General features: G+C 38.3%; 2 protein-coding genes across 2 annotated transcripts; both read right to left on the bottom strand.

Annotated features, from left to right (window-relative positions):
• Positions 1-1,474: 1,474 nt before the first annotated feature.
• LOC148102565 (uncharacterized) lies at positions 1,475-3,944 on the bottom strand. The gene has a single exon (XM_087842585.1). It carries the CDS (start codon positions 3,734-3,736, stop codon positions 1,835-1,837), a length of 1,902 nt encoding a protein of 633 aa, XP_087698711.1. The 5' UTR covers positions 3,737-3,944; the 3' UTR covers positions 1,475-1,834.
• Positions 3,945-8,634: 4,690 nt separating this feature from the next.
• Positions 8,635-11,041, bottom strand: LOC148102566 (uncharacterized). Its single transcript, XM_087842586.1, has one exon. The coding sequence runs from the start codon at positions 10,831-10,833 to the stop codon at positions 8,932-8,934; it is 1,902 nt and encodes a 633-aa protein (XP_087698712.1). The 5' UTR covers positions 10,834-11,041; the 3' UTR covers positions 8,635-8,931.
• Between the last annotated feature and the right edge of the window lie 1,213 nt (positions 11,042-12,254).

Genomic DNA, 12,254 nt, shown 5'->3' on the forward strand with positions numbered 1-12,254 from the left:
CTGAGGTTCACTGTGAAACCATAATCGTACATTTGATATTTCATTAAATTTTAGTGTTTTAGCTTCGGGGTGGCACCTGGGGTGACCAGTCTGGTTGGGGGGGTGGCCTGTGCCCCCCCAGGCCACCCCGCTGGACACGCCACTGAACCCATCTCGTGTCCTGTGTCTTCTAAAGCTGTCTGTACTTTTACAGACAAAAGTTCATCAGCAAACAGTTTGCAGGCCTCTAATTATCAGGCTGTACTCAAGCACTTGAATTCAACCTAAAAGCTGTGCTGTCATACAGAACCAAGTACCCTCCGCGGAAACTATAGCTAATGTCACAACTGGATCTGATGAGACAGCTATGATTTCTGGACTCCAAGTAAATAATCCTGAATCAATTTATACAGCATCAATTTGTTTGTTTTGCTTTCATAACAAATAGTTTGAGCCATAAAAAAAAAAAAATAAATAAAAAAGAAAGTATCATCAAGAGAAAGACAATAAGCTGCCTAGTTTGTTCGAAATACACCGCAGTATAATATTATATCACATTTTTTATCTCTAGTTTTTCGTGTCCGGTTATTTACAAATAAATACTGTGTAATGCTTGTGTAACTGAAAACCTGTCCGGCTACCTTGATCAGATTTTTACTGCACTACAAACTTCTAGTATGATTAAAAAGAACAAAGAAAGCACAATGAATATAAACAGAATATAATGCTTTTCACTTAAAAGTAAATACTGCCCAGAGAGTGAACTACTGTGGTGGAGTGCTTCTGGTTTACGATACGATAATTTACACGTGAGCCTTGAATTCCAGTTTATGAAATGGCTCTTGCTGATCATGCAAATACCTCTGCCCTGTCCTCACTTTCTTATATCTTTGTTCCATGAAGTTGGGATATATTAATGATATTTTTTCCTGTAAAATTTAGTAACTCTTCCTTTAGCTAACAGTTCCAATGTGTGTCAAAGTGTACAGGTTTTTCTCAAAACAATTTGCATATTGTGATAAAGTTCATTATTTTCTGTAATGTACTGATAAACATTAGACTTTCATATATTTTAGATTCATTACACACAACTGAAGTAGTTCAAGCCTTTCATTGTTTTAATATTGATGATTTTGGCATACAGCTTATGAAAACCCAAAATTCCTATCTCAAAAATTTAGCATATTATGAAAAGGTTCTCTAAATGAGCTATTAACCTAATCATCTGAATCAGCAAATTAACTCTAAACACCTGCAATCATAGAATGGTTACAATATTGAAAAGAACAAATGCCTGAATCCTAAATTGTGGATATCCTATTGTCTAAAGTGTAACACTAAATGTGATTAAAACACTAAAAATCTGGACTCCTGGGCTCAACGACTGGAAGGATCACCAGCCCGAGGAAAACACAAAATACACATGACCCCGTGACAAAGACAATTCATTCTTGAATGAAGACACTGATCTGACTTTTTAAAATTTTGCCAATTGTGTTTATTATTAATTTTGGAAATAGAAAGTGTGTGAGTGTGTGTGTGTGTGGGGGGGGGGGGGGGGTTGTAAAGAAGAAGGGAAAGGAAAGGGATAGAAAGAAGGAAAGAGATAGAGGAGAGAAAACCCCAACAATCCCCTCTGAGCAAGCACTAGGTACGACAGTGGATAGGAAAAACTCCCAATAAAGGAAGAAACCTATGACAGAACCAGGCTCTAGAGGGGGCAGTCAACTGTCGGGACTGGTTGGGGGGTGAGGGTGAAAAGAGAGAGAGGGGGGGGATGGGAAATGTGTTAGGAGTTAAAGGGAGATTGGTGAGGGAGAGGTGTCAGGAGAGAAAGGGAGAGGAGAGGTGTAAATTAAGATGGAACAGAGGTGGAGGAAGACGAGGTGACATCAGCAGTAGAAAAAGTAGAAAAAGAAGAAAAAGCAGGAGTGTTCCTCCTCCAGAAGAAGCGGAAGCGTTTTTTCTTCTTTTCCACAAGCTTTTCCACAAGCACTTTTTTCTCTAGGATGAGGGTTCTCAGCTGATCGATTGTCTCTGCATTCTCCTGCTCAAGTTTCTTGCATGTTTTCTCCACTTCTTCTAATTTGGCTTGTTTGTCTTCAAGCCTTTCTTTCATTTCTTTAGATGTTGCCTCCTGCGTTAGCTTTGCCTCGTGCAGCTGTGTATAACTTGTGTTTTTCCTCAACATTGCATTGAGCTTACTCTGCATCTCTGAGCATTGGTTTTGCAGTTTTTCCTTTTCCCCTTCCAGTTCAGTTGTTTTGTAGTTCAGTTTGTTATAAAGTTCTTGCAGATTTTGGTTTTTCCTCTCAAAGTCCTGAAGAATTTCTTTGTCTTCTTTCTGCTTTATCTCCTGTTGTTCTTGGTCTTGAAGCAGCTCTTGATATTTGTGCAGTGTTTCATCAAGCTTTGCCTGCAGCGCTCCGTATTGTTCCTGCACACCTTGCATGTCTCTCTGGTTAATGTCCAGTTTGTCTTTCTCTTCAAGGATTTCTTTATTCTTTTGCAGAGCTTCATCAAGCATTACTTGCAAGCCTTTGTTGTGTTTCTCGATGTTCTGAAGCTTGCAATCCAGATGTTTCTGTTTCATGTCTTGCTGTTCTTTCTCTTGAAGGAAATCTTTATTTCTCTGCAGAGCTTTATCAAGCTTTATTTTCTGCGCTGTGTATTTTTCCTGCACGTCTTCAAGCTTGCAGTCCATTTGTTTCTGTTTAATTTCTTGTTGCTTTTGTTCTTGAAGCAACTCCTTATTTTTGTTCAGTGTTTTATCAAGCTTTACCTGAAGCGCTTTGTATTTTTCCTCCGTGCCTTGGAGTTTGCACTGCTTCATGTCCTGTTGATCTTTTTCATGGAGGAGCTCTTTAATTTTTTGGAGAGCTTCATTAAGCTTGATTTGCAAGCCTTTTTTGTGTTTCTCCATGTCCTGAAGCTTGAAATCCATTTCCTTCTGTTTTATCTCCTGTAGCCTTTTTTCTTGAAGAAAGTCTTCCTTTGTGTGCGGTCTTTCATCAAGCTTTACCTGCAGTGCTCTGTTTTTCTCCTCCATTTCTTGGAGTTGGCACTGCATGTCTCTCTGGTTAATGTCCAGATTTTCCTTCTCTTCAAGGATTTCTTTATTCTTTTGCAGAGCTTCATCAAGCATTACTTGCAAGCCTTCGTTGTGTTTCTCGATGTTCTGAAGCTTGCAATCCAGATGTTTCTGTTTCATGTCTTGCTGTTCTTTCTCTTGAAGGAAATCTTTATTTCTCTGCAGAGCTTTATCAAGCTTTATTTTCTGTGCTGTGTATTTTTCCTGCATGTCTTCAAGCTTGAAGTCCATTTGTTTCTGTTTAATTTCTTGTTGCTTTTGTTCTTGAAGCAACTCCTTATTTTTGTTCAGTGTTTTATCAAGCTTTACCTGAAGCGCTTTGTATTTTTCCTCCGTGCCTTGGAGTTTGTTCTGCTTTATGTCCTGTTGATCTTTTTCATGGAGGAGCTCTTTATTTTTTTGGAGAGCTTCATTAAGCTTGATTTGCAAGCCTTTGTTGTGTTTCTCCATGTCCTGAAGCTTGAAATCCATTTCCTTCTGTTTTATCTCCTGTAGCCTTTTTTCTTGAAGAAAGTCTTCCTTTGTGTGTGGTCTTTCATCAAGCTTTACCTGCAGTGCTCTGTTTTTCTCCTCCATTTCTTGGAGTTGGCACTGCAAGTCTCTCTGGTTTATTTTCAGGTGTTCGTTCTCTTCAAGGATTTCTTTATTTTTTTTCCTCTGAGACATGTTTGAATCTGTAAACTGTCACTCTCAAAAGGATCCAAATGTTTTAAAAGATTTCTCTGGCGAATGTTTGAACGCTACGAACATAAGTGCTGCGAATAACGGACTAAAAGTGGTTGTGTCTCACCCCTGTTTAAGGATTCTTTAGGATCAAAGGATCAAAGGACAAAGTGGTCTAAGTTCTAAACGTGTCATAGTTGCCATGGCGGCAGTTTAGTTTCCTTTTTGCATTTGAAAATAAACATTGGGCTGATTTTAACACCATTACAAGAAGTGTTATTGATCATTCTTTTTAAATCATAATCAGGTTACCACAAATTGTTTTTTAATTTAGTAGAACTCAAAATGTTTGTCAGTGGGTAAACAATTCATAATGCACCTTCAGGAACATCAAGTTATTCTTAGTACTGCATACTTGCAATGAATAAGTTGTCCTAACAGTCATCTTAAGTAAACTTTACTCAATTTTTTGGAGGTAACGAGTTTGCATAGTTTTTTGAGTTCTGGGAACTAATTAGATTTTACACTGCAGTAGTTTGAACATTTATAATAACATTTCTGCACACTGGAACAAACCTGTCTCCTTTTCTAGAACTGTTGCTAACACTTATGAGATGAAAATGAATCTTCCATCGTGAAGATAGAGAGTGACATTTGTTACTTTTCTTTTTTTCTTTATATCTAAACTTTAAAAACAAAAAACTGTTGAAATTACCTGGAATGCCTCAGCCCAGGTGATGTAACATTAGCAGACAGAGGGTTTGATGTTGCAGAATCTTTGGAGCTGTACCATACTGAACTGAAGAGCCCAGCTTTCACCAAAAGGAAGAACTAACTGGTGTTATGTGTCAAATTAACTGACATGTTAGCTGGTGGAGTACCCACTGCATTATATATATATATATATATATATATATATATATATATATATATATATATATATATATATATATATATATATATCATCTCTTTTTTATAATAAACTAATATTTGAAAAATATGTGCAGTGATTGATGTGCTTTCAGGCACATGCTTCAATCCACACACAAATACAAAACGATCTGACCACACGTACAACTGTTTCACAAACTCTATAAAGCATTCACACTCCAACGGATGCATCAGAAAGCAACTTGGGATTACAATCTTGTCCAAGGATATTTCGCCCACAGATTGGAGCAGCCAGGGATCAAACCAGAAAACTTTCTGATCATAAGCTGACTTGTGCTAAATCCTGAACGGCAGCCACCCCATTTTAACCAGCCAAGATTAAATGGCACATTCTTTAATTACAGAGTTAGGGATTGTTACATGGAACTCAAAAGAAATGTTGAACCCATCCAGTGGCGTGTCTAGAAAATTTTTGTTGGGGGGGGCCAGGTAGGGGCATAGATTTGGAGAAGGGTGGCAGATGTAATTGGCAGATACTGTTAAAAACAATTCTACCAACCGTTAACCATAATTCAATAACCCTATAAACCTAATAACTGAATGCGCTTTTAACTCTTATTAGAATGAGATTTTAACCACTACGGTGCAAAGTTGTTAGATACTGCGTTGATAAAGTACAAGAGATACAATCAGTCAGTGTTTATTCAGCAGTCAAGGACATCAATATTTGCATAGTATTTTTACTGACGTGTAGTGCACATATGTTTTGGGCAAAAACATTTTTGAATATTAAAATACGAACATTTTTAACATACAATTGCCAAATTAGCCAATGCAAAACCAATGCCTATTAAAAAAAGAAGATAATCTTCTCACAAACTGGTGTTTGATTTTGAAACAGGAAAAAAGTGGGGAAACAAATGAAAAGAATGAATGAATTTGAATGAAACCTGAAAGCAAGTAAATACTTTATATGCTGCCTTATGGTAAACTTTGGTAATATTGATGTATGAAGAACAACACTGGCTGATGATGAAATACAGTCAGCTGGCATGGTGACACTGCCAGTATTAACCTGCAGGGCTGGACTGGGACAAAAAATTGGGCATTTTCACTACAGACCGGCCCACCAGGTATTAAAGCCATAAAGCATCAAAAACAAATGCTGTTGTGACAGTGATGTACACTGTCTTGTTGGTATATGTATGATTTCTATACATTTTACGTCAGATAAAAACTTCAGATAATTATTTAATAAAAGCTCGATATTTTAAATGAGAATAAGAAAGAAAAGTATTTCTTTGTGCCCCCCTCTCCCTGTTGATGCCCTACCTGGCCCCCTGGCAACACTTTGCTAGACCCGCCCCTGCACAGTTACCAGCTGTCAGCTACTTAGAAAAGGATCCTGGTGTTATTTGTCTCTCAGAACCAGTTCATAACTTCCCTTCAACTCATTCATGTCACCTAAAAGGTAAACCTGTTTCTCCATCACCTGTTCAGCTCTGATGATTCAATAAGGACATCTCCTGGTTTCATCCTCATGTTTCCCTCTCACCACATATCCAAACCGATATCATGACCAGCAGCTTTTACAGCTGTGGCTCCAGCAAACATCAGCTGATACTAGAAATTAATATTAAATAAATTCTAACAACAGCTGATCAAGCTTAAACGTGCTACTGTTGTTTAGCGCGACATTCGCTAGTTTCCTGTTTCTGGCGCAAAGTGGGCGATAAATAAAGCTGAATAACTCCAGCTTTGTGTCCTTTTTCATTCTAGCTAAAGTACAGGACAAACTGCGTCTCTTCTCAGCTTAATACCAAACGCACAATATTTTCTCTGAATGAGGGACCATTCCATTTTTTAAGGAGCCGTTGGCAACTCTACTAACTAACCTTATGAATAAAATAAACTTCACTATCAGTAACATCATAGCAACCGAACAGCTGTATAGAAACTCCCTCATGCTAGCTCACGCAGTACGAGTTATTGTAACTGACTGTAATAAGTCAGCACAACGAAAATAAACTCCACCTAAACTTGGTTTATATCTGACCCAGACAGACTGCAGGTCATTACTTCTTACCTGAAGTTCAGTTCACCTGATAGTCGGACCGGCGGCTGCCTCGGGTCTCTCCTCCTCCTGCCTCCCTTTCCCTCATCCACCTGTTGCCTCTGTGGAAGCTCCGCCATAGCCACCACCAAACAACTGAGTTATTTTTACACATCGGCCAGCATCTGGCCAATCCACCACCTCTCATTGTTCATGCCGTTACAAAATAAATAAATAAATAAGTCATCAGCCCACCTGCAAATGTCTAGTCCAGCTATGTTAACTTGTTAATCTTTCGCTGAAAAAATGTTTTCTGCGGTGCTGTCTTTCGTGCTTGGCTCTCCTACCTTTGCTAACATGATGCTCGTAGTGCAGAAGCCGGTGCTGCATTCACATACCCTCGGATATCTGAGGTTCACTGTGAAACCATAATCGTACATTTGATATTTCATTAAATTTTAGTGTTTTAGCTTCGGGGTGGCACCTGGGGTGACCAGTCTGGTTGGGGGGGTGGCCTGTGCCCCCCCAGGCCACCCCGCTGGACACGCCACTGAACCCATCTCGTGTCCTGTGTCTTCTAAAGCTGTCTGTACTTTTACAGACAAAAGTTCATCAGCAAACAGTTTGCAGGCCTCTAATTATCAGGCTGTACTCAAGCACTTGAATTCAACCTAAAAGCTGTGCTGTCATACAGAACCAAGTACCCTCCGCGGAAACTATAGCTAATGTCACAACTGGATCTGATGAGACAGCTATGATTTCTGGACTCCAAGTAAATAATCCTGAATCAATTTATACAGCATCAATTTGTTTGTTTTGCCTTCATAACAAATAGTTTGAGCCATAAAAAAAAATAAATAAATAAAAAAGAAAGTATCATCAAGAGAAAGACAATAAGCTGCCTAGTTTGTTCGAAATACACCGCAGTATAATATTATATCACATTTTTTATCTCTAGTTTTTCGTGTCCGGTTATTTACAAATAAATACTGTGTAATGCTTGTGTAACTGAAAACCTGTCCGGCTACCTTGATCAGATTTTTACTGCACTACAAACTTCTAGTATGATTAAAAAGAACAAAGAAAGCACAATGAATATAAACAGAATATAATGCTTTTCACTTAAAAGTAAATACTGCCCAGAGAGTGAACTACTGTGGTGGAGTGCTTCTGGTTTACGATACGATAATTTACACGTGAGCCTTGAATTCCAGTTTATGAAATGGCTCTTGCTGATCATGCAAATACCTCTGCCCTGTCCTCACTTTCTTATATCTTTGTTCCATGAAGTTGGGATATATTAATGATATTTTTTCCTGTAAAATTTAGTAACTCTTCCTTTAGCTAACAGTTCCAATGTGTGTCAAAGTGTACAGGTTCTTCTCAAAACAATTTGCATATTGTGATAAAGTTCATTATTTTCTGTAATGTACTGATAAACATTAGACTTTCATATATTTTAGATTCATTACACACAACTGAAGTAGTTCAAGCCTTTCATTGTTTTAATATTGATGATTTTGGCATACAGCTTATGAAAACCCAAAATTCCTATCTCAAAAATTTAGCATATTATGAAAAGGTTCTCTAAATGAGCTATTAACCTAATCATCTGAATCAACAAATTAACTCTAAACACCTGCAATCATAGAATGGTTACAATATTGAAAAGAACAAATGCCTGAATCCTAAATTGTGGATATCCTATTGTCTAAAGTGTAACACTAAATGTGATTAAAACACTAAAAATCTGGACTCCTGGGCTCAACGACTGGAAGGATCACCAGCCCGAGGAAAACACAAAATACACATGACCCCGTGACAAAGACAATTCATTCTTGAATGAAGACACTGATCTGACTTTTTAAAATTTTGCCAATTGTGTTTATTATTAATTTTGGAAATAGAAAGTGTGTGAGTGTGTGTGTGTGTGTGTGTGTGGGGGGGGGGGGGGGGGGGGTTGTAAAGAAGAAGGGAAAGGAAAGGGATAGAAAGAAGGAAAGAGATAGAGGAGAGAAAACCCCAACAATCCCCTCTGAGCAAGCACTAGGTACGACAGTGGATAGGAAAAACTCCCAATGAAGGAAGAAACCTATGACAGAACCAGGCTCTAGAGGGGGCAGTCAACTGTCGGGACTGGTTGGGGGGTGAGGGTGAAAAGAGAGAGAGGGGGGGGATGGGAAATGTGTTAGGAGTTAAAGGGAGATTGGTGAGGGAGAGGTGTCAGGAGAGAAAGGGAGAGGAGAGGTGTAAATTAAGATGGAACAGAGGTGGAGGAAGACGAGGTGACATCAGCAGTAGAAAAAGTAGAAAAAGAAGAAAAAGCAGGAGTGTTCCTCCTCCAGAAGAAGCGGAAGCGTTTTTTCTTCTTTTCCACAAGCTTTTCCACAAGCACTTTTTTCTCTAGGATGAGGGTTCTCAGCTGATCGATTGTCTCTGCATTCTCCTGCTCAAGTTTCTTGCATGTTTTCTCCACTTCTTCTAATTTGGCTTGTTTGTCTTCAAGCCTTTCTTTCATTTCTTTAGATGTTGCCTCCTGCGTTAGCTTTGCCTCGTGCAGCTGTGTATAACTTGTGTTTTTCCTCAACATTGCATTGAGCTTACTCTGCATCTCTGAGCATTGGTTTTGCAGTTTTTCCTTTTCCCCTTCCAGTTCAGTTGTTTTGTAGTTCAGTTTGTTATAAAGTTCTTGCAGATTTTGGTTTTTCCTCTCAAAGTCCTGAAGAATTTCTTTGTCTTCTTTCTGCTTTATCTCCTGTTGTTCTTGGTCTTGAAGCAGCTCTTGATATTTGTGCAGTGTTTCATCAAGCTTTGCCTGCAGCGCTCCGTATTGTTCCTGCACACCTTGCATGTCTCTCTGGTTAATGTCCAGTTTGTCTTTCTCTTCAAGGATTTCTTTATTCTTTTGCAGAGCTTCATCAAGCATTACTTGCAAGCCTTTGTTGTGTTTCTCGATGTTCTGAAGCTTGCAATCCAGATGTTTCTGTTTCATGTCTTGCTGTTCTTTCTCTTGAAGGAAATCTTTATTTCTCTGCAGAGCTTTATCAAGCTTTATTTTCTGCGCTGTGTATTTTTCCTGCACGTCTTCAAGCTTGCAGTCCATTTGTTTCTGTTTAATTTCTTGTTGCTTTTGTTCTTGAAGCAACTCCTTATTTTTGTTCAGTGTTTTATCAAGCTTTACCTGAAGCGCTTTGTATTTTTCCTCCGTGCCTTGGAGTTTGCACTGCTTCATGTCCTGTTGATCTTTTTCATGGAGGAGCTCTTTAATTTTTTGGAGAGCTTCATTAAGCTTGATTTGCAAGCCTTTTTTGTGTTTCTCCATGTCCTGAAGCTTGAAATCCATTTCCTTCTGTTTTATCTCCTGTAGCCTTTTTTCTTGAAGAAAGTCTTCCTTTGTGTGCGGTCTTTCATCAAGCTTTACCTGCAGTGCTCTGTTTTTCTCCTCCATTTCTTGGAGTTGGCACTGCATGTCTCTCTGGTTAATGTCCAGATTTTCCTTCTCTTCAAGGATTTCTTTATTCTTTTGCAGAGCTTCATCAAGCATTACTTGCAAGCCTTCGTTGTGTTTCTCGATGTTCTGAAGCTTGCAATCCAGATGTTTCTGTTTCATGTCTTGCTGTTCTTTCTCTTGAAGGAAATCTTTATTTCTCTGCAGAGCTTTATCAAGCTTTATTTTCTGTGCTGTGTATTTTTCCTGCATGTCTTCAAGCTTGAAGTCCATTTGTTTCTGTTTAATTTCTTGTTGCTTTTGTTCTTGAAGCAACTCCTTATTTTTGTTCAGTGTTTTATCAAGCTTTACCTGAAGCGCTTTGTATTTTTCCTCCGTGCCTTGGAGTTTGTTCTGCTTTATGTCCTGTTGATCTTTTTCATGGAGGAGCTCTTTATTTTTTTGGAGAGCTTCATTAAGCTTGATTTGCAAGCCTTTGTTGTGTTTCTCCATGTCCTGAAGCTTGAAATCCATTTCCTTCTGTTTTATCTCCTGTAGCCTTTTTTCTTGAAGAAAGTCTTCCTTTGTGTGCGGTCTTCCATCAAGCTTTACCTGCAGTGCTCTGTTTTTCTCCTCCATTTCTTGGAGTTGGCACTGCAAGTCTCTCTGGTTTATTTTCAGGTGTTCGTTCTCTTCAAGGATTTCTTTATTTTTTTTCCTCTGAGACATGTTTGAATCTGTAAACTGTCACTCTCAAAAGGATCCAAATGTTTTAAAAGATTTCTCTGGCGAATGTTTGAACGCTACGAACATAAGTGCTGCGAATAACGGACTAAAAGTGGTTGTGTCTCACCCCTGTTTAAGGATTCTTTAGGATCAAAGGATCAAAGGACAAAGTGGTCTAAGTTCTAAACGTGTCATAGTTGCCATGGCGGCAGTTTAGTTTCCTTTTTGCATTTGAAAATAAACATTGGGCTGATTTTAACACCATTACAAGAAGTGTTATTGATCATTCTTTTTAAATCATAATCAGGTTACCACAAATTGTTTTTTAATTTAGTAGAACTCAAAATGTTTGTCAGTGGGTAAACAATTCATAATGCACCTTCAGGAACATCAAGTTATTCTTAGTACTGCATACTTGCAATGAATAAGTTGTCCTAACAGTCATCTTAAGTAAACTTTACTCAATTTTTTGGAGGTAACGAGTTTGCATAGTTTTTTGAGTTCTGGGAACTAATTAGATTTTACACTGCAGTAGTTTGAACATTTATAATAACATTTCTGCACACTGGAACAAACCTGTCTCCTTTTCTAGAACTGTTGCTAACACTTATGAGATGAAAATGAATCTTCCATCGTGAAGATAGAGAGTGACATTTGTTACTTTTCTTTTTTTCTTTATATCTAAACTTTAAAAACAAAAAACTGTTGAAATTACCTGGAATGCCTCAGCCCAGGTGATGTAACATTAGCAGACAGAGGGTTTGATGTTGCAGAATCTTTGGAGCTGTACCATACTGAACTGAAGAGCCCAGCTTTCACCAAAAGGAAGAACTAACTGGTGTTATGTGTCAAATTAACTGACATGTTAGCTGGTGGAGTACCCACTGCATTATATATATATATATATATATATATATATATATATATATATATATATATATATATATATCATCTCTTTTTTATAATAAACTAATATTTGAAAAATATGTGCAGTGATTGATGTGCTTTCAGGCACATGCTTCAATCCACACACAAATACAAAACGATCTGACCACACGTACAACTGTTTCACAAACTCTATAAAGCATTCACACTCCAACGGATGCATCAGAAAGCAACTTGGGATTACAATCTTGTCCAAGGATATTTCGCCCACAGATTGGAGCAGCCAGGGATCAAACCAGAAAACTTTCTGATCATAAGCTGACTTGTGCTAAATCCTGAACGGCAGCCACCCCATTTTAACCAGCCAAGATTAAATGGCGCATTCTTTAATTACAGAGTTAGGGATTGTTACATGGAACTCAAAAGAAATGTTGAACCCATCCAGTGGCGTGTCTAGAAAATTTTTGTTGGGGGGGGCCAGGTAGGGGCATAGATTTGGAGAAGGGTGGCAGATGTAATTGGCAGATACTGTTAAAAAC

This window comes from Neolamprologus brichardi, chromosome 6 (assembly GCF_056152115.1).
Source record: "Neolamprologus brichardi isolate AB-2024 chromosome 6, ASM5615211v1, whole genome shotgun sequence".
NCBI lineage: Eukaryota > Metazoa > Chordata > Actinopteri > Cichliformes > Cichlidae > Neolamprologus > Neolamprologus brichardi.

What these genes read in the sequence shown, in the direction of transcription:
- LOC148102565 (XM_087842585.1), bottom strand. Translation starts at nt 3,736, where the DNA reads ATGTCTCAGAGGAAAAAAAATAAAGAAATCCTTGAAGAGAACGAACAC.
- LOC148102566 (XM_087842586.1), bottom strand. Translation starts at nt 10,833, where the DNA reads ATGTCTCAGAGGAAAAAAAATAAAGAAATCCTTGAAGAGAACGAACAC.